Source organism: Rattus norvegicus, chromosome 10 (genome assembly GCF_036323735.1).
Source record: "Rattus norvegicus strain BN/NHsdMcwi chromosome 10, GRCr8, whole genome shotgun sequence".
Lineage (NCBI taxonomy): Eukaryota > Metazoa > Chordata > Mammalia > Rodentia > Muridae > Rattus > Rattus norvegicus.
Genome location: NC_086028.1, coordinates 54,001,144 through 54,021,970, shown reverse-complemented (window position 1 = coordinate 54,021,970; position 20,827 = coordinate 54,001,144). Strand labels below are relative to the sequence as shown.

Here is a 20,827-nt window from a genome sequence, read left to right as displayed (position 1 = left end):
ACAGAGAGGAGTGAGGAGGCTGGTGGGTGAGTCAACTGGGAGCTCTTGCCCTGCTTGAGTGAGGCTGTGGACTCTAGATGTCTGCTTTCTTCCACTTGCTATTGTAAACGCCATGCGTTTTGACTGTGGGGATTCTAGAGGAATCCACACATGAAGCCTGTCAGCTCTCCATGGCTCACCAAACACTTACCTAAGCCGGTTCTTGAGAGTGCTGACCTCACGGCTCAGGCCCTCATTGGCCTCGGTGGCATCATCCAGTTCCCTTTGGAGTTTACGCCGAGATGCATTGGCACGTGTAGCCTCCTCCTCAGCTTCTTCCAGCTGGCGTTTAAGCTGCTTCATCCTGGCATTGGCTTTCTCCATCTTGGGGAGTTACATGAATGAAAGGCAAACAGAGAATCCAGGGTCAGATGGCCTGGAGGGTCAGCGCGCTCTGTGACATCTTGTGTGGGCTCCTGCACACACATGCACGTTTGTTTCAGGGCTGCTCTAAGGCGCTTCCCTTGCTGTAGTAGAACCAGTATTTACAGAGCAAGCTACATAATCAGAAACTCAGAACTGCCTTACCCATGAGTTTTTGTTTTCCATCTCCACACATGTGACTGATGAGGTTATGCAAAAGGCTAGCAGTCTGGACAGGATACTGTCCGTGAAGCCTGGCTGTTCACACAGCCACTCTGGGAGAATACATTCCCACTTCTTAAGAATCTGACTCTGGATCCTTTGCTCCTAAATTTGCAGGGACTGGCCCAAAGTCAACGAACCCTCAGTGGTGAGGGAGGCGTGGACAGGCTGCAGGCAGGATGTGTGCTCAGTTCCCACGGGCACACCCTATCTACTGCCTTGAGACAGTTTTTATAGCCAGGCTGGCGCTGATCCCCCGATGCTCTATGGGACCCCAGGTGTGTTACTGTTGGAGAGAGCCCTCCAGTAACGTGCGTCTGGTATTAGGGTTTGGTGCATGTGGGCAAACACCCTTCACATATCCCTGGTTTCTGTGGTTTGCCACCTCCCACTTTTCCTCCATCTAGTTTCCCGATGCTTGCTGTACCCAAGAACTATTATTCCAGGCACAGGAATGCTTTAGTGGAGGAAGCTGCATGTAACTAAAATCCACCCCAGAGCTCACACGGGACACTGATGCTGCAGTCAGTTGAAATGCCATCATTAAGAGTTTCCCAACTCTAATCAAAAATCTTACTAATCTATTGATCAATCTACCACATTCGCTTAGCTTCCTTTCACTGTGTATTTGTTTATGAGCTTTGTAAATAATGATAGACTCCATGCTAGACATTTTGTTAAATGTTGAGCATAAATAAAACAGAGGATCAAGATTGAAGTCAATTTCTACATTTGTGGAGATTAAGGCTAGGTTAGGGGTAACACAAATGGGTGCTGGAAACCCTGGTCTTTGGATAAGAATGTTCTCTATCAGCTCAGCTGTTGGGATACTTCATCCTCCGGTGATGTAGTGTAGGGAGGACTTAGGAGGTAAGGCCTTGTTGGAGGAAGAATGTCATTATAGGTGGGTTTGGGAATCTACAGATTCATGCCATTCCCAATTTTCTCTCTCTGTTGCTTCCTTAGGGTTCAAGATGTGAGTTCTTAGCTCCCAGTTCCACCCACCATGCCTCCACTAGACAATTATAGACTCATACCTCTGTAATCATAAGTTCAAATAAACTCTTTTTTTTTTTTTTTTTTTTACAACTTATAGAAGAAAGTTTCCCAAAGCATTCTTAACTCTGACTTGTTTGCTTAAACATGTCCACGGTGCGACCCTCACCCCGCCTGGCTGTCTCCTACCTGCTCCTTATACTGATCCGCATGCCGGCGCTCGTCTTCGACCTGCATGAAGATCTCTTTCAGTTTCTTCTCTGTCCGACGGACTAGTTTGTTGGCAGCTGCGCGTTCCCTGTCAAAGTGACCAAAACAGTTTTAAGTAGTTGTAGGACTTGAAATTAATTATATTTTAAATAGGGAAATATTTAGGAGTTCTTTTTCTTTGGAAAATGACGCATACTGGAAGGCCCTTTTAGACCTCCCAGGATCTGAAGCAGGGATTGTCTTTCAGTGTCCTTCAGTGGCCACAGAGCATTTGTTCCTGTGCACACAGGTGCTGAGTGACAAGGACAGCATGTGCCACATACACTGGTAAGTCATGTGAAACAGACATGGTTATCACTTAAACAAACGCCCAATTTCTGGAGTGACTGTCTCAGGTTTAGAGTTTGCTAATGCTGGGAGTAGTTACTGATACTGGAAATGGCAAAGCCCACAATGTCGCCCGGACTGCTGCCCATTTAGAGGAAATCAACGCCAAGAGTTCCTGCAGACAAGATGGTTCCTCCCTAGCTGGAACTGGAGCTGGTTGGGGTCAGCTGAAAGGGCAACTTAAATCTTGTTGGTGATCGCCTGACTGCCTGTGTCTGGCTGTGACACTTCCAGGCACTCCTACCCAGTGGAGTGGGAGGAGGGGTGGAAACGTAGCACTGGAACTGCAGGGTTGGGGGGGGGGGTGTCCTGCATTTCTGGGTCCCATACTCCCCAACATGGTGGGTCTGTGGGCTGCTGTAGCTGCCTGCTCATTCTGCCCTGTGCAGTGCGGTGCTTCATTCTGGTGTGACGGACTGTCCGGGAGGGAGAATGCTTCTGAGCAGCACCGCAAACCAGCACCTCACAGGAAGTCTGCCGTGGGTACATAAAGTCACAGGACAGAATGATGGCTCCCAGCAGGGCCAGGCAGAGGCCTAGCCCCTCCCTAAGCACTTCTCTCACGGCTCACAGACCCTTCTATCTCCCATGCAGGTCACTTGTCCTGCACTGTTTGTTTCCCGTGCATGGGGTGCTCCTACGGGTGAGGCACTTCTGTGTGATGAAATGGCCCATCTTACTTGGCTTCCTGCTCCAGCTGTTCCTCCAGCTGCCCAATCTTGGCTTCCAGGGCTGAGATGGTGGCTTTGAACTTGGACTTGACCGCCCCCTCCAGCTCCTGCAGCTTGGCCTTCAGCTCCTTGTTTTGTCGCTCCAGCTGCTGGCGGGCATTGTCGCTCTTCTGGGCAGCGCTGCGCTCCGCTGCCAACTCTGTGTTCAGGGTGTCCACCTGGAAGGGGAGAGAGTTCAGATAAGCAGTGTAGAGAGAGGCAGTACAGCTGCCCCGGGGACAGGTCGCAGGGCACCTGGAGCGTGGTCTTGCGGAAGCGGTCATTGAGCAGCTCCATGTTACTCTGCTCCTCTTCTAGCTCCTCCTCCAGCTGCGCGATCCGGGCTTCCAGGCGCCGCTTCTCATCCAGCAGAGCGGACCTAGGCACAAGGAAGGGGCGTGCACAGAGCACAGCTGAGAACTGAGCACTTCGCTCCAGATTAGTCCCTGCATCTACCCCTGAGCTGTGGATGAGCCCCACCTCAACAGTGCCCTCCTGCCCATGTCTGTCTTCCTGGTCCTGTCCTCTGAACCACTGTGTGACTTCCCAGGACCTCCCTGTTGCTGACTGCCTCTAGAATTCAGGAGGATCTTAGATGAGACCCTGTAGTCACGGGCATGGACTCTAATGATGTCCCAGCACTCCCAAGAGAAACTTTAAGGAAATTCAGATGAAGATGGTGAGGAAGCTATTTGCCAAGCCAGTGAATCAGAAAGTGAGGCCTTAAGTGTTAGGGGAGTGCAGTCTATGGATGTCTATGCTGTAAGGCCTTTGGGACTGGCACAGGGGCACACGCTTGTGTGGCCTGTGTGTGATGGGCATGTGGAGGTGGTGTCCTATGTGTGGCTGAGGTTGCCCAGACTTGTGGTCATCCTTTTAGACCTGAAGAGGTGAGCCAGCCCACTCGCTCTTAGATGTCAGGCGGCTGTCCTTAGCCTGTGCAGCTGCACGCACTTGAGGGCAGAGAACCATGCTTGCGCAGAGGGTAGGCTAAGCACTGCTGCTTCCTAGTCCCATCCCATTTGCCTGCTGCCCGGAGACTCACTTCCCAGAGGCGCTGTTGGCAATCTCGTCAGCCAGCTCATCTCGCTCCTGCTCTGCGTGTCTGCGGGCTCGCTCAGATGAGGCCAGCTCCTAAATGAGTTTAAACGGGGTTAGGCTCTCCCACTGACATTTTCCCTCATGCTTTCCACATAACCAAAGAGCAGTCTCTATAAGATAGGAGGCTGGCTTAGTGCTGAGGTGAGACTTGCTACCAGACCCATTAAAGGCCACCAAGGAAGCGTTCACTGTCACTTGTGTGGAGTAGCTATTTCCCACCATCGTCAGGTGTTCCTTACAATCATGGAGCACAAGATTCAACTTTGAACCCTACAGAGACACTGGCCATACCAAATCACAGCTCACTCAAGGCCTTGGAGCTACCGGCCATGGTTTGCTGAAGTACAAAGCAGCCAGGAAGTAGATGGTACGTTTGGAGTCTAAGCCACAGCTTTAAATTAGTGTGAATTAAAGAAGCCATTTATAGAAATTAGGAAAATACCGAATTGTGACAGTGAACTTGCCCTGCATCAAAATTTGCGAGACGAAGTAGAAGAACCTTAGAGGGATGTTTATGTCTCTGTGAATGCAGGAGTCATAGCCCTGAGCTGCAGTGTGTGTTAGCGTGCCTGAGGCCCTGGTTTCACTCCCGGACACACGCACATACACACCTCACAGAAAGAGAAAAATAGCCCAAAGGAAGTAAACAAAAGACAGTAAAATAGAAAACATGAAAGGACCAAAGACCCGGTGCTCAGGATAAGCCTGGGCTCTGCCCGTGTCTCATCCAGTTGTTGTTTCTCAGCCTCTCCCTGACTGACAGGGTCTCGGCAGCTGCTGTAGCCAGTGCTGGTGATTTCCCATGGCAACTGTTATCAAGCCAACAGTTCCGGTCACTATCTTTTGAGAAGATCTCAGAAATTAGTAGAGAGAAGTGCACTTCAGGAGGCCTTATTACATGGGTGGAATTCTGTCCTGCCTGCTCCTTACGATGGAGACCTTAGTGAGAGACGAGTGAAAAGTGCTTGTTTTTACATGTCCCACTTCAGAATTCAGCAGAACACGTCTCTTTCTGTAAGGGGACAGCACTTCTGCGAGAAACAACAACCTTCCCTGGGCAGAGCCCACTCAGCTTACTGCTTAAATAATGATCTCTCCTTTCTCTCAGGAGAGCACATTCTAGAAGGCTGTCTTACTAACAGCTGTTCTGCCTTTAGTCAGGTAAAAGAATATTCATTCAGGAGCAGGTGACAAAGCACTGGAAGTGGTGCTGAACTGAAACCCACACCATCAAGGCCACAACACATTCCCTAAGGACAAGCAGCTGCTGAACACGTGGGTGACCAAGCAAAGATACCTCTTGCAACTGGAGGATTTCTGCTTCTAGACTCTTCAGTTTCTTTTCACTTTCTTTGGATTGAGCAAAAATCTCATCTCTAGATGCTCGAGCTTCTTCTAGTTCACGCTGGTAATCCTTCATCTGTGCCTGAGGTTAAATAAGAAAGTCCTTTTAGGGAGTAGTTTTTATTCTCAGTATTGTTTCACTGTAAAAAGAACACAGAAGTACAAAGCTCCCAGAAGACCAGACTGATATCCCATGTAAATCCCTCAACAGGAACTAACCAGTGCTGGAATGGAATGGAGTCTGTACCGTGACCGAGCGCGTTTGCCACCCACCTGTCCTATACACCGCATCACCTCATCAGCTGCAGAGCGGCATTTGATTTAATCACAACACTTGATGGGTTATGAAGAAGATGAGGCTTTAATCCGTATGCTTTGCTGGACAGATCATCAAGTAGGGACGTCCAATCTCAGTCTCTACTTAACCCTGACATGCAGAGCCCAGCCCAGGTAATTCGACAACAAGAAGCCAATCCAAGAAGGAAGGAGTAGACAAAGTGGGTTTATGGCATGATCTTCGCTTAGGCAATCTTAAGGGACCTAGTAAAAAAGCCATCACAGCTAGTAGATGACTTTGGCAAGATTGACTGATAGATACAGGGGCTGGAGAGGTGGCTCAGTGGTTAAGAGCACTGTCTGCTTTTTCAGAGGTCCAGAGTTCAATTCCCAGCAACCACATGGTGGCTCACAACCATCTGTAATGGGATCCGATGCCCTCTTCTGGTGTAACTGAAGACAGCTATAATGTATTCATATACATTAAATAAATTAAAAAAAAAAAACAAAAACCAAAACAAAACAAACACCAGCCAGAGTATATACAGAATTGTAGTGTCCAAGTAAATCACTGAAAGACAGTGCAACTGAAAAGATTCACAGGCGGGATGAACTGGCATTTACGTGTGCTTCTGTAAACATGTTCAGTGCCATTAGTGTACTGGCTGGTTTTTTGTCAGCATGGCATAAGCTAGTAATCAGAGAGGAAGGAAAAATGCCTCTATAAGATAAGGCTGTAGGGCATTTTCTCCATTAGTGATCAATGTGTGAGGGCCCAGCCTATTTAGGGTGGGGCCACCCCTGAGCTGGTGGTCCTGGGTTCTATAAGAAAGCAGGTTGAGCAAGCCATGGGGAGCAAGCCAGTAAGCAGCATCCCTCCATGGCCTCTGCTTCAGTTCCTGCTTCCTGGTTCATGCCCTGACTTCCTTCAATGATGAAGCGTAAGTCGAATAAACCCTTTCCTCCCCAGCTTGCTTCTTGGTCATGGTATTTCAAAGCAAATCGAGCACAATTCGAGGGGCTGGGGTCCTAACTGTTAAAGTGTCTGCCACACAAACATCAAGACTAAAGCTTAGATCCCCAGCACCCACAAAAGCTGACTGAGGGCACGTAGTCCCAGTGCTGGGAACTGCTGGCCAGCTGTTTATCCTGGCTGCATCTGAGCTCCAGCTTCAGAGAGAGGCACTGGGAAACAAGGTAGAGCACGACTGAGGAGGGCGCTGACCTCTAGCCTCTACGCATGTGCAAGTGCTCATAATTGGGGGAGTGAGATTAGAGCCGGGGTCCAGCTCAGGATAAGCAAACATCCCAAAGCAAAGGAAACACACATCCTGTGGTGCGTGACTATCTTGATAAACAGCTATTAAATACATTCAGTATTACTTTTCATCATGAGAAATATTTGTAATTATTAAGCCAAAAGTTTGTATTAGCCTCAAAATTTTTAAATTTTGCGTGTATGAGTGTTTTGCCTGTTTGTATGCTGATGTACCTCGTGAATGCAGTACCCATGGAGGCCAGAAGAGGGCAGCATGTGAGCCACCATGTGGGTGGATGCTGGGAACCAAACCTGGGTTGGTCCTGGACAAGGGCAACAGGTGCCCTTGTTATAAACTTCAGCCATCACGCCAGCATACAAAAAGCATACAAAAGTGATTCCTTGGCTTATAAAGCTGCTGGCCACAGACGCTTTGCATGTGTGCAGCTGTAAGCAACAGTCACCATTTCTTTTGTCAGGTGCTCCCTTCATCCTGCGACTTCCACACAGCTCTGTCAGTCTTTGGGCTTTGGCTAAGATCATAGTTGTTGGGTGCATGCATGAAGATATAGAACTATGAAGTTAAAGGAAAGATTTTTTTCTGAAGGTTTGGTCACAGTTTGTACCTCCTACCGGTGCCTATACCTAGCTAGTAAGAGCAGGGCCACCCCACGCTGGCCTTTAGCATGAATAACAGCCCTCTCCCAATCGAGGCCATAAAATGGTATCATATGGGTACCAAAAGTGATGCTTGGAGCTGTCTGAAATTACATTCCCAGCAGCGCAGGGGAAAGGCACACTCTGCCTCCTCCTGGAGATGTGCTGGACAGTTATGTGTTGCTTAAGGGTATTTGTGGGCACAGGACCATATTACAGCAAGGATACTTCTCTTGGCCACCATCCCCAGGTCTGTCTAAGAAGCAAATCCAATAATCTAGGGGACAGCTGCTCTGGTCCTCAGCAGGACAGTGGCTCGGTGACAAGGTGACAGTTGGGTGCTATATTGTCTCCCAGCTTCAGTTTCATCTTGGTTCCAGTACGGCCATGTGACCCTGTCCCGCAGGGCAAGCCTGCCGTTCCTACCTGAAGCTTGCGAAGCTGCTTGATCACTTCATCCCGGGCCTTGTTGGCGGCCTCGATCTGAGCCTCCAGGTCCTTCAGGTCTATCTCCATCTTCTTCTTTGAAGCCACAGCAAGTGCCCGCTGCTTCCGCTCATCCTCCAGCTCTGCCTCGAGCTCCCGTACCTGAAGGACAGTGTGGACTGCATTATCCTGGCCTCTAGTTCCTTGGCTAGGGGAGCTCGTCACTGCAGAGGTTCCTGATACCAACAAGTCCCCATGTATTACTAACAAAAGCTCCAGGACTGGGTTTAGTTCAGAAGGCCTTGGCAACCACTACGTGGGATAGGCTACGCTTGCTGGTAGCTACTAGGGGACCGAAGGAGGAAGACCTTAGGCTCACAGTGACAGGTGACTCTAAATCAGAAAGATAGGAGGCACAAGACAATCATAAGATTCTTTTTATGTCTTTAATTCCAACACTTGGGATTAAACTCTGTTTGAGTACATAGAGAAACCCTGTCTCCCAAGAACCAAACCAAGCAAACAAGCACACACAAAGAATTAAACATCAACCCTCTTCTCTCATGAGGAACCCTTTAAGGTGGTTCAGTGGTAGAGTGCTTACCTAGTATGTGCAAAGTCCTAGGTTTGATCCCAGCCTTCCGAAGGGGGTGGGGTGATTTAAGGAGGCCATGATATATGAATGATGGGCACCTGCAGTGTCTCCCCATCTGAGAGACAGGTTTTCCCCTAGTCTCATACCCTGAGTACTCCGATGGCTTCACAGACACCCTAGCTAAGCAGCAGTGACATTGGAGAAAGAGAAAATCTAAACTACTTACTGCCAGACTCAACATGTCCTGCAGCTAATGCTTCCCAGTGCCAGCTACAGGGCCGACTGCTGGGCCGGCTGAGAACGCACGAGCCAGGCTCTGCAGGCCATGCCTCCCCCACCTACCTGCTTGAGCAGCAGCCGCTTCTTCTCTTCATTCTGCTCATCTCTGGTTTGCAGGTCCCTCTCAAACTGGGCCTTCATGGCCTGCATGTTGACTTCCAGGCGGAGTTTGGCGTCCTCAGTGGCCTGCAACTCGTCCTCCAGCTCCTCCAGCTGGGTCCTCATCTCCTCCACCTGCTGCTCCAGGGCCCGCTTGGACTTCTCCAGCTCGTGGACCTAAGGCGCAGCAAACATCAGACTGGTGAGCAGAGGCTGCTGCTCTTGGATCAGAGATGTGACCTAAACCTACAGTTCTGACTTCTGTGGTCACACGTGTTTTAATCACCCCACTTGAATGACGGGACTTTGAAGCTAAAGCAGTCACATCACCCGCAGAGTGTGAGGCTGCATGAGCCTTAGAAGTCACTCACAATGGAAAGGCTCATGGGCCACCTGGGATAGAGGTAGTCTGCAAAGCAGGGCACAGCCACAAGGTCTGACCTTTCTCTGAACAGTGCCCTCCACAAAGACGAGCCTTCTGAGCCTGGAGCTCCACTGGGTACCTCCACCTCCTGTCCCAAGTAACCTGCCCAACCTCTTGAAGCAGACCTATGTGTTATCGAATGTCCGGGGCTCACAATCACGTTAGCTTCACGGGCAAGCAGCAGAACTTAGGAAGATCCATTCCTAAGTAGTGTTTGGTAACTCGTCAGTCACCATGAGTGTGAGTGTCAGTTACTGTGGAGAAAATGACTAGGGAACCACTACAGTCTTCTCTTCACTGCTACATGGCTCTGTGAGTTCAAAGCCAGCCTGTTCTACAAAGTGAGCTCCAGGACAGCCAGAGCTGCTACACAGAAGAGCCCTGTCTCAAAACCCCAAAATAATGGAAGTTGGCAGAAGAGCCAAGGGGAATGTCCCTTTGAATTGCAGGTCCAAATTTACTCTGTAGCTTTCTGCTAGTTAGATACTGAGGGAGGGCACAGGGCAAGGAACTAGCATGGGGACTCTTGGAGAAGGCACACATGTGAGAGCTCACAGAAATGTCTCAACTGTAAGTCCTGACAGCTGCAGACACCCTGAAGGCCAGCACTCAGGTCTCAGGAAGGCCAGGCAGGGAGTGGAGTAAATGTGCTTCAGTTCCCAGGGGATCTTGGGACATCCAGGTTTGTAACCACTGACAATGCAGATATGAGAGGTGCCTCTGCCAGGATGAACTGGGGCAGGGAGGGCCAGGGTAAGGGTCAACATCTGGCTGTCTGCTAGGGGTTCTGCAATAATTCCACATCTGGGGTCTGGGGAGAAGGTCTCAGCAGTAAAGAACACTGCGTGCTCTTCTGGAGGACCTGGGTTCAACTTGCAGCCCACATGGCAGCTCACAACCACCAGCAGGTCTAGTCCCAAGGGATCCAATCCCTCTCTGCCCTCAAGGGCATAGGGCATGTGCATGGCACGCAGACATGGATCTCGGCGCAGGTGAATGGGAGAACACATCTGCCTCCAGGACAGGGCTCAAGTTGGCTCTGCTATGGTCCCAGGCTGTTTCTGTCCTTGCAACTACAGATGACTTACGTTCTTCCCCACATCATCTTTCGAGCTCATGAGGTCTTCCATGTCTGCCCGAAGCTGCTTATTCTGCCTCTCGAATTCCTCCTTGGCCTCCAAGGCCTCCTCCAGGGCCCGCGCCAGGGAGAGCGCCTTGGTTTCTTTCTCTCTGGCCTCAGCTTCAGCCCGGTCCCGTTCTTCTGCATAGCGAGCAGAGATGCCCTTCTCTTCTGCCAACAGCTGTGTGAGAGCAGAGCACGGTGAAAACACCACTTGCCACGCCTAAGGACACTGCAGAGGGCCCTACGCACCCCAAGGCTCTCTGAGTGCCAATGATGCCGCGACTGGAAAGCTCCAGCCTGTGCTCATGGGATAGGCCACAGTCAAAGCACACGGCGCTGCACAGGCCGTAAGCACAGGCTTATGTGGAACACTGAGGTCCTGTCCTGTACATTACTGTGTAGGTGCACATTCCCCAGTGAGGCATTCTCAAGCCTGGGATAGTGCTTGTCCTAAGAACCGTGCATGGTGGTATTTATTCCCCTGTGCAGGACTCATGGGCGCCCCCATACTTCCTTTTTATGTTTTCTGAACACTGTATAAGTGTGTATTGCATTTAAATAAGAAAAGATTGTCTTAAACCGAAACCAAAGTGAGAGCCTTGTCAGGATGTGGAGCCTAAGGGCCTGGACAAACGCCTCACCTGGTCAAACTTCTTCTGTTTCTTCTCCAAGTTGGAGACGATCTGGCGCTGGTGGTCCAGGTCCACCGTCAGGTCATCCAGCTCCTGTTGCAGCCGGTTCTTGGTCTTCTCCAGCTTGTCATATGCTAGGACCTTTTCCTCCAGTCGCTGACTCAGTGCCTCCACGTCCTTAAGCAGTTTCTTCTTGGCTTCTTCCAAACCCTCAATTGTCCCCAGGTCATCGTCCACTTTCTTCTTGGTGTCAGCCAGCTAGGTTTTGGGTAAGGAAGCAAGGGTCATAAGAACTTGTCTGATTTTTGCATTTCAAGAATCAACACTTGTTTTCAATATTATAAGCCAGCACGGTATGCTTCTAACCCAAGTCCTGAAACAACCCTTAGCTAAGCTGTAAATTGGAACTGAGGCCCCACAGAAGCCATACTTCTGTCTGTAAAGGTTGTCAAGTTATGGAGAGGACATTAGTGTTTGGCTGGGTCAAAGAAAAAAAATCATGTACCGAGCTTAATTTAGTTCAACCTAATTAACTGTCCCAAAATGCAGAGGCTGAGTCCACGTGGCTAGGCCACCGCTGTCCCTGCACATATCTAGAGCACCGCTGTTCCCAAAAAGGACACACACCTGGGACTGCAGGGCCAACACCTGCTTTTCCAAGTTCTTCCTGGCCTCCTCTTCCTCCTCCTGCTGCTCCTGAAGGCTGTTCTTCTCCTCCTCCAGCTGCCGGATCCGACTGCTCAGGTTCAGTTTCTGCCGCGTCTCCTCCTGAAGGAGCTCCTGTATGTTTAAGAGGGAGCGCCTAGGTTACCTGCAGCGAACACTGGGGCTCGATCCCACCAGAGGAACAAAAGGCCCAAACTAAAGTAACTCTCTGGACAATTAGGCCACAAAAAAGCAAGCGCTCCTGTGGACAAGAAATAGCCAGCGACAGGTAAACAGTCTCATTCTTGCCTAGGCCCACACATATGCCTTCCACACATGCGGCTCCTGCTGCAGTCTCTTCCTTGGCACTCCTCTGCCTCAATCCCAGCACTCAGCAGGCAAGCTGACTGACTTCCCCCAAATCTCCATGCAACCATGTCCTTGCTGCTTTTAGCCGTGAGCACTCTTCAAGGTGACACATGGCTCCTGCCTCCTGCAGCCTCCCTGACCAGGCTGCTCAGGGGCTGCGCTGGTTGCTTAACTTGTCCCTGTAACTTAATTACCCTGCAGTTTAACCGAGACCTCTACCCCCATATTTTGAGCACCTCACTCCAAATGCAGAAACAGTGTCTGTCAATGACTGCCCCATCACAGAAATGCATGCAGCACGTGCTCTCGGCACGCGTGTAGCATTGTGATACATTAGAGCTTTACTTTATTCACGCCCTCTCCATCCCCTGCTCCCCGAGTACCTGTGTGTCCTGTAGCTGAGACTCGAGACCTGCGGCGTCCTTAGCGAACTTCATTCCTTTCTTCTCGGCTTCTTCCAGCAGGGTTGAGACATTATCCAGCTCATTCTGCAAGGAGGTAAGGAAGAAACTCGGTTCCACAGTAAGAAAAGACCATCAGAGCCCTTAGAGAACACAGCAGCACGTGAGTGTGCACATGTATGAGAATTCGAACTAGAAAATAAATTCAGTGAATGCTTACCACCCAGCCGGAGCTAAAACCCACTCCACAGCCCCCTTCCCACGGCCTCTGGTTGAAAGGGCAGGGAGCGCAGGGACCTGTGATCCTCTTCGTGTTTTACTTTGACCACCACAAAAAGACAAAACAAAACCACGCTGGAGGGCGGGAAGGGCCAGTTTGGGCCAGCAGGTGGTTTCCTCCATGTTAATTTGCACTAAGCACATGCCGGGGGCACATGGAGTTTACATCCTTACAGAACTTGACATTTAAGGGACTCAAGGAGATATGTACATGCTGGTAATCAGCCAAAATGTCTGCAGCTGTGAGGAGTGGCATACTCACATTCAGTGTGAGCATAAGTCGCTGAGGATCAGATTTTAGGAATAGTGTGACACCTCCCCCTTCATCTCCTCCCCAATGAGAGAGGTCTCCAAACAGGGCTGGAGAGATGGCTCAGACCATAAGAGCACTGGCTGCACTTCTGGAAGGTCTAGGTTCAGTTCCCAGCACCAAGCTCATAGTGGTCTGTAACTCCCACCCTAGGGATCTGCACCCTCTTCTGACCTTGGTGCGTATCGAGCATAGAGGTGATGCACAGACAAACATGTGGACAAAACTCGTGAGACTGTGCAGTGGTGGCGCACACCTTTAATACCAGGGAGGCAGAGGCAGGTGGATCTCTGTGAGAGGTCATTCTGGTCAAGAAGCAAGTTCAAGGACAGCCACAGCTACACAGACAAACCCTGTCTCAAAACATGCACGCTCACATTTTAATGAGTGTTGTGCATGTAGATAGAAAGTGGAGGAACAGCAGGGCAGGTTGTCTTCACTTGTCTTCTGGCTGTATGACTATGGGGAGCGATATGGAAGATACATTGTATGCCTAACAGGATAGCCTTGTTTCTATTACTTCTGTAGCAACATCCTTCAGTGCTCTGGGTGCAGGGGACTGGGGAAGATCTCTGGTGTTGAGAGGGACCTCCTCTTCTACCTGAGATCTGAAGAGGACAGAGAGGTGGCTTAGGTTCTATGAGCCACAGCCTTCTTGCCGCCCTATGGAGGATGAGAGTGGGGGTAGTGGCTATGTACACAGGAGCCCAGTGCTTCCCAGGAACCCTCTGATGTCCCTCACCTTGTTCAGAACACTTGTTTCTAACTGCTGCCTTTAAGGAATACCTTCCAAGATCCCTGAGAGCCCACACACGAGGCACACAGGGATGTTCTGTACACAGGCCAAAGGCTGGTCTCCTTAAGAGGCCTGCTTCTGACATCCCTGGCTAGATCCGGAAAGTTGGATTTGAGGTGGGGTCTGACACTAGGTCCACTGTGCCTGTGCTCAGAGCACCTGCCACCTGTCCTTCCAGGCTGACGGCCTACACGACCCACAGCACCCACTTCTCAGCAACAAACAGCCTACTATGCTGAGTGAATGATAGGATCCCTGAAGGGCGACTGCCACCACTGTCCCCACCCTGCTGAAGAAACTGGGCACACGCTGTGGGACTGGGCTGGAGGTTCCCCAGCTGGCCACCAGAGTCAGGCAGCTCCAGCTTCCTTCCCTAGAACAGGAGACCTCAAACCTCTGTGACAACCACTTCTGTACTCTGTGCAGCGAGGCAGTGGCACAAACACCTCTTTCCTAACAGTGACTCCTCTGGGAAGTCACCTTACTGCTGTGCCGGAGTCTGTTACTAGGCATGAAGGCGCCTTTGCACATATTCCTACAGTGAGCAGCTTTAACGCTGAGCCTGTGCCACTGTAATACTCTAAAGACTTCTGTGTGCAGCTGGACTAACGGAGAAGGTGAGACGCACTCAGCTACAGCCACGCTGGCTAGGTCTAAACTCACACGTCTTTTTTTAAAAAAAGATGTATTTATTTTATTTATATGAGTACACTGTAGCCGACTTCAGACACACCAGAAGAGGGCAGCAGATCCCATTACAGATGGTTGTGAGCCACCTTGTGGTTGCTGGGATTTGAACTCAGGACCTCTAGAAGAACAGTCAGTGCTCTTAACCACTGAGCCATCTCTCCAGCCCTAAACTCACATGTCTTATTCTTTAAAGGGATTGCTTAACTTACACACACACACACACACACACACACACACACACACACACACACACACACACAACTTAAGGGTTCCCCAGATTTAATTGAGACACTTTCCAGGTATGCAAGAGAACACGCCAGAGCCCATACCTGTAGCTTGTTTGCTTTCTCGGCCAGTTCTACCCTGAGCCTGTCACCTTCTGACACCTTGGCGTGGAGCTCCTGGACCTGGGCATCGAGCTTCTTCCTCTTGTGCTCTGACTCAGCCTTGACTTGCTGCAGCACCTTCACCTCACACGCCAGCTCCTTGTTGTCCGTCTCCAGGCCCTGTTTGTTCTTCTCCAGATTGGCTTTGAACTAGCAGAGGGGAGAGAGGAACTCATCAGCGGTTGTCTCACAATACTCCATAAAAGTGCAGACGTCTGTGGGCACACAGTGAGCCTGCAACACCACGTGTGCGCTGCAGGAGTGCCTGAGCACTCCCACTATGGGAGACCTTGTGAGTTGTTGCAGCACTATGGGCTGTGAGCCGCTCATCAGACTGTGGTTCTCCTCCATACAGGGCACAGGGAAGAACTGCGTGCCTTCGGTGCGTGTCTTCAGTATCAAGTTGTCAGAAACGTTATCCCAAACTTACTGAGTTTGGAACACGGACTGGGTCTCTGGTTAGAGACAAGGCTACCCAGGGCTCTGTCTGTGGTTATGGAACTTGGCTCTAATCAGTCTTCCCACTTATTGGCTGGGTGACCTAAACGTATGTGCTGGGCCTCAGTTTCCTTATCCTTTAAATGACAATGACAGGTTATGCGACAGTGCTGAAGCCAGGACTCTCAGAGTACTAAACAGCAGAGACTGACCCTCACTAGCGTGCTGACACCATCACCCTGCACAGGGAAGGATGAAAAGAGAAAGGAGAGGGACAGAAGCAAAATGGCAGGAAGGCAAGGAAGTGTGTGGGGGAGGAGGAGGAAGGAGGCCGAGTGGGAGGGTAGGAGGCCGAGGAGAGCACAGCGGGGTGAAGAGCAGTATGGAAGGGCAGGAAGGGCTGGCAGTGGTCCTGTGGCTTCTGGCCTCAGCCGAGAGGCTCAGCAATGCTCCACAGAGGCTGGGAGCGAGTGAGCTGGTGTAGCTAGAGGGGACGTCCAGCAGGTGAGTCTCACGGGGTCCTCACCCTCTTAGCCTGTTCCAGTTGCTCAGAGAGTTCCTCCAGTGCCGTGGCGTGCCTCTGTCTCATGTCCTGGATCTGAGCTTCGTGGTTCTTAGTTTCATCCTCAAGAGCCTTCTTCAGCTCAGCTACTTCCTGCTCCCGCTTTGTGCTAGAGACATTTTTTTTTTTTAAAGTACAAAGGTCAGAATTGGCTAAGCAATGAAATTAAAACCCATTTTATGTGCTATTTGTGCTTAGTGAACCTTACAGAAGGTCTTTGATAGACACTAGCCATGTTATTTCCAGTAAGTGGGCTTGATCAGTTCTGTGGCATCAGACATCCTTCTAGAAACAGTACAACGTGCCCTCCACACTGACTTATACAACCAGGATTCACTGTGATATCCATAAAGGTCATCTAGTCTTTTTACGCAGTCTGCTTAACACATGATGCCAAGCTTCCTCAGTCTAGCCAACTTTCTGAAGTAAATCCCACAAGGCTTGTAGCAGCAAAGGTGCTCCCCATTGTAAGCAAGCCTACTTGTCACCCTTGTGAAGCAGTTACAGGGAACTAATGTTACAGGGGAGGTGTAAGGTAAGGCAGGCTGAAGGGTCACATCTCTCTAGAAAGGTCTTGGTGTGTGGTTGGGGATTTAGCTCAGTGGTAGAGCGCTTGCCTAGGAAGCGCAAGGCCCTGGGTTCGGTCCCCAGCTCCGGAAAAAAAAAAAAAAAAAAAAAAAGAAAGGTCTTGGTGTTGGAGCCTGGTACTGGGCACAGGAGATAAAAATATCGTAGGATTTGAATGCTCAGAATGAAATTGAGGGGTTTCATAACTGCACTGATGTCGTGAAGATCACTAGTATTAAACATCCCTGTGTGGCTTTCTAGTATTTTCTAACTGTCTATGGCACATGGGGGCAACATGAACAACCCAGTTATTTTACTAACCAGGAGTGAATTCGCCTTCCTCATGTGGTAAGCCAGGTTTTAGATCAGTCAACCTGAACATCATGTTCAGGTGCACAGCCTGAGAGATGGAAACCAGAGGCTGCGATATAGCCTTGCTCCGTGGTAGAGCTCCTAGCCTGTGGCAGCCCTTTGACTACCACCTGCTCGCTTCCTGAAACCAGTAAGGTGACCGACTCCTGCAGAGACCTACGTCAGCGTGTCTGCAGAGTCCAAGGTCACCCTGAAAGGCATATCTGAAAGACTTGCTCTCTGCTTTCAGATGTTTAGGGGGACCTCTTCTACCCAACACAACTCAAAACACCAAGTCAATGCAGATGACAAAAATTTATTGTGATCAAGTCCTCATGCTTTGGGGAACAAAGGATGACTAACGGGAGCTGTGGCTAGGAATGGTCATTATGTTTTGGGGAGCAAAGGATGAAAAAAGGAGTCTTTATTTATGTTCAGAAACAGAAGATGAATAACAGAAGCTGGTCAGCTATTGGGGAGTCCCCAGGTCCCTTAGGGCTGGGAACGAGAGCTTAGTTTCACCCCATCACTAAAGTGGAGTCTGAAAACAAAATGATAGCACTTAGGATAAGTTTCTTTTGCTTGTTCCCAACACAGATGTGAAACCCATGCCAATGATACGTTTCTCTCCTCCCTATTCTCAGCTGAGAGAGAGGGCAGAGGTCACAGCCACGAGAGGGCTGCTGCAGCTGGCAGCTCTGGTTAGATGTAGTCTAGACAGAAGAGTCATGGAAGCCACTTTAGCTGCAAGTGCTGCTGGCTCAGACACTTACTTGGTCTGGCCTGTCCTTGGCTAGTGCTCATCAACATTACTTCAACACAGCTGGTGGCTCCCGCTTATTAGATGTCCAGGAAAGGCCCTGCTACGCTCATTGCCTTTTCAGTGTGTTCCTGGTCTCTACTTGAATCCCAACATCACAGGAACTCTTTCGCACAGAAGAGAAACCCATGTCCCCCACTAGGGGACAAGGTAGGGTTCGGTGAGCACTCCGACCAGTCTTGGTAAGAGCACACCACACACCAGGTTTTAGATGAACCAGAGCCATGCCTAGTATTGTGTTCACCACCACCAAGCACATGCTTGGTTTTGGTAATGGTGTACACACCATTTCAAGCTTTTAACACAGAAAGTCTCTGCAGCCCAGGCTGGCTTCAAACTTGTGGCAATCCTCCTGTCTCGGTCACCCAGGTGCCTGAGCAACCACCCGCAGTATCTGTGCAAGAGCTGAGCGGGAAGAAGTGGTTAGAGTTGTGGTCAAAGGCCCATCTGTGGAGCTAGAAATCCACCAAGAAGCTAAGAGTCTATTCTGCTCTTGCGGATTCCTGGGTTCGGTTCCCAGGACCTCCATCTTGCAGGGAGTGCCGACGCCTCCTTCTGGCCTCTTGTAACTCCAGCTTCAGGAGATCTGAACATTTAGTTCTTCAGACACATGCACACATGGGCACATACCTCAACCCTCGTTAAAAATATAAAAATACAAAGACCTTCTGAGGGTGGGTATGTGTGCAAATTTAGTTGTATAAAGCAGAAAGAATCTGTGAAAAGCAGGCCAGAACTTAGAATGCTGCTGCACACGCAAACCCTGGGCAGTTTGTTGTGATGGCTGCTCGTGCCTTCCCTGAGTGCTCCTGAAACTGGGGTTGGGGATGGAGGGTCTGCCCTGGTCTCGCTGTTCTCTGCAGCCATCTGCTATCTAGACACAAATCTGTCATTCTTCCAGGGGCCTGTTTCCTGATCAATGAGTAGATCCTGGTGTCACATCCTGACCTTCCTGGAAAGGGGGTGGGGACCACTGGCTTTTGGCATACTGATCCTCCTTCTGGGTACTTGGTGTCTACTTTATTTTTTTTTTATTTTATTTTTTTTTAATTTATTTATTTATTTTTTTTTTTGGTTCTTTTTTTCAGAGCTGGGGACCGAACCCAGGGCCTTGCGCTTCCTAGGCAAGCGCTCTACCACTGAGCTAAATCCCCAACCCCTGGTGTCTACTTTATTAATGTGACAGTGTAGCCTCCCACTGTAGCACTGGTGGCCCGTCCATCATGCATATCCTAGAGCATCTGACAGGCACACATGTGTGTGTAGACTGTGCACACTTACACAACAAGCTCAGTCACTAGCCTAGGCAGTGTGGGTTCCTTTCTGTCTGGATTTACAGTCACATGGAGGGAGCAGTGGCAAGCAGGAGGCAAGGACAGCAGGGTGGAAGGTGTCTCAGTGGCCTCACAGATGACATCTACATTGCCAGTGGCCCTGCCTAGTCAGTGAGTTGTGATAGCTGTAGGTTCCTGACTATGAGCCTTCTCAGGCTATGTCTACCTATGCCTGGCTCTTGGTAGTATCCTGTGCAGAACATTCCAGGGCCTGTGCTCACTCTTTTCTTACAGGGCTGGGACTGAACCTCCGCCTTCTGCATACTCAGCAAGCACTCTGAGCTGTCCCGGCTTTGCACCCGTTAGCACCCCTCCTCCTCCTCTGCTTCCCTTCCAGTGCCCATTGCTACTGTACTGCCTGCGGGTGGCCTCTGCACCCCTGCTTCCCTTCCAGTGCCCATGGCTACTGTACTGCCTGCGGGTGGCCACCGCTCCACTGCTTCTGTCTTCATCCTGTCCTTCCCTTGGTTCTGCCTGCTGTCTCCTCCTGACTTCAGCTTCTACCGTGTCTCTCACCTCAATCTGCTGTGTGGCTGCTTACTAACCACCATGCTTTGTCACCAATTTCCTGCTCTCCTTCCAGGAGGAAGTGGGCTATCGATTTGAATGGCATCCACTGTGGAGTGGACTGGAAAACCCAGCATGGTGGAGCCCCTCACTCACCGGAGTTCCTGCTGAGCTGCTGTGGTGTCTAGGGTGTCCTCCAGTTCTGTCTTTAGAGCTTCCAGCTCCTCACTCAGGTCCCGTTTTTGTTTCTCAGCCTTGTTCCTTGAAGCCTTTTCAGACTCAAAGTCTTCCTGGAGCTCGGCGATTTGGGCCTGCAGCTCCCGCGCAACTTTAAGCGCATTATTCTTGTGCAGCGTCTCATCATCTCCTCTGTCAAAAGATCCAGGCACAAAGACACTGAGGATGGTGTGTGGATGGGCCGTGCCTCCTGCCTGACAACACCCGTTCTTTCTGGGGCCTGCTGGAGTCGGGGTCTCACTCACCAGCACAGACCTGTGTGTGGTCCCAGGCCTGAAACTTTCACACCTTAGACTTCCCCCATTCTTTGGCACAACTTTGAACTTACATGTACGGTTTGAGTGTCGACAGAACTTCCTGATGGGACTACACAAGCGAGAGGCCTGTTTCCAGACTACAAAGCACCCAGTTGAATTCATGGAGCTGGGGATGACTGTGGACTTTTCATCCCCCTGCCTCTACCTCCTGGGATTATAGGCATGCTGTTCTACACTCAGTCTTCTGTAGTGCTGGGAGCAGAGCTGGGGGTTTGTGCACAATAGGCAGGCACTCTACCAGCCATGCTACAGCTCCAGCCTGTTACAAGTTGTTCTTAATTAAATCATGTTATAAATTATGCTCTAAGACCATGTAGTCAGGTAGTTAATGCTTTAAAAGTAAAATGATATGTTAGATGGAAATAAATTGGTTTCAATATTCCAAATGGTTTTAGACTAAATATCAGATTATAGAATAAGAGGAAATATTTCTGAAATGTTAGTTCCTTCAAAGTCCCAAAGCACACTGAAACTAATCTATAACATACAGAAAGGAAACATCTGGTACAGTAAAGTGGCTTGCTCTCTTTGCTCTCTGGTGTGAGCCTCCTAGGATTTTGAGATGTGACAATCTTGTGAGACCTCAGTGCTCTGACACTCTTTGCGTGCTGGTGTTTTTTTTTTTTTTTGTGAACTTATGTCATAACCAACATCAAAGAAACTGCATCTTGTTCCCT

The 20,827-nt window shown here is 49.9% G+C and overlaps 2 protein-coding genes across 8 annotated transcripts in view; one reads left to right on the top strand and one right to left on the bottom strand.

Annotated features, from left to right (window-relative positions):
• The window catches only part of Ndel1 (nudE neurodevelopment protein 1-like 1), a 79,475-nt gene extending 58,939 nt beyond the window's left edge, over positions 1-20,536 (top strand). Inside the window, exon 9 of the mRNA XM_017596976.3 lies at positions 5,584-20,536. Coding sequence (XP_017452465.1) covers positions 5,584-5,590 — 7 coding nt within the window. The 3' untranslated portion in view covers positions 5,591-20,536. The remainder of the gene's footprint in view (positions 1-5,583) is intronic.
• Myh10 (myosin heavy chain 10) overlaps positions 1-20,827 on the bottom strand; it is a 132,078-nt gene that overhangs the window by 2,062 nt on the left and 109,189 nt on the right. For all 7 annotated transcript variants that reach the window (XM_017597544.3, XM_063269927.1, XM_063269926.1 and 4 more), the window contains 15 exons: positions 19,753-19,965; positions 15,982-16,126; positions 14,961-15,167; positions 12,539-12,643; positions 11,769-11,921; positions 11,151-11,399; positions 10,475-10,687; positions 8,927-9,139; positions 7,990-8,151; positions 5,326-5,454; positions 3,973-4,061; positions 3,183-3,306; positions 2,898-3,106; positions 1,810-1,918; positions 191-363 (listed from right to left, as the gene is read on the bottom strand). In XM_017597544.3, coding sequence (XP_017453033.1) covers positions 191-363; positions 1,810-1,918; positions 2,898-3,106; positions 3,183-3,306; positions 3,973-4,061; positions 5,326-5,454; positions 7,990-8,151; positions 8,927-9,139; positions 10,475-10,687; positions 11,151-11,399; positions 11,769-11,921; positions 12,539-12,643; positions 14,961-15,167; positions 15,982-16,126; positions 19,753-19,965 — 2,493 coding nt within the window. The remainder of the gene's footprint in view (positions 1-190; positions 364-1,809; positions 1,919-2,897; positions 3,107-3,182; positions 3,307-3,972; positions 4,062-5,325; positions 5,455-7,989; positions 8,152-8,926; positions 9,140-10,474; positions 10,688-11,150; positions 11,400-11,768; positions 11,922-12,538; positions 12,644-14,960; positions 15,168-15,981; positions 16,127-19,752; positions 19,966-20,827) is intronic.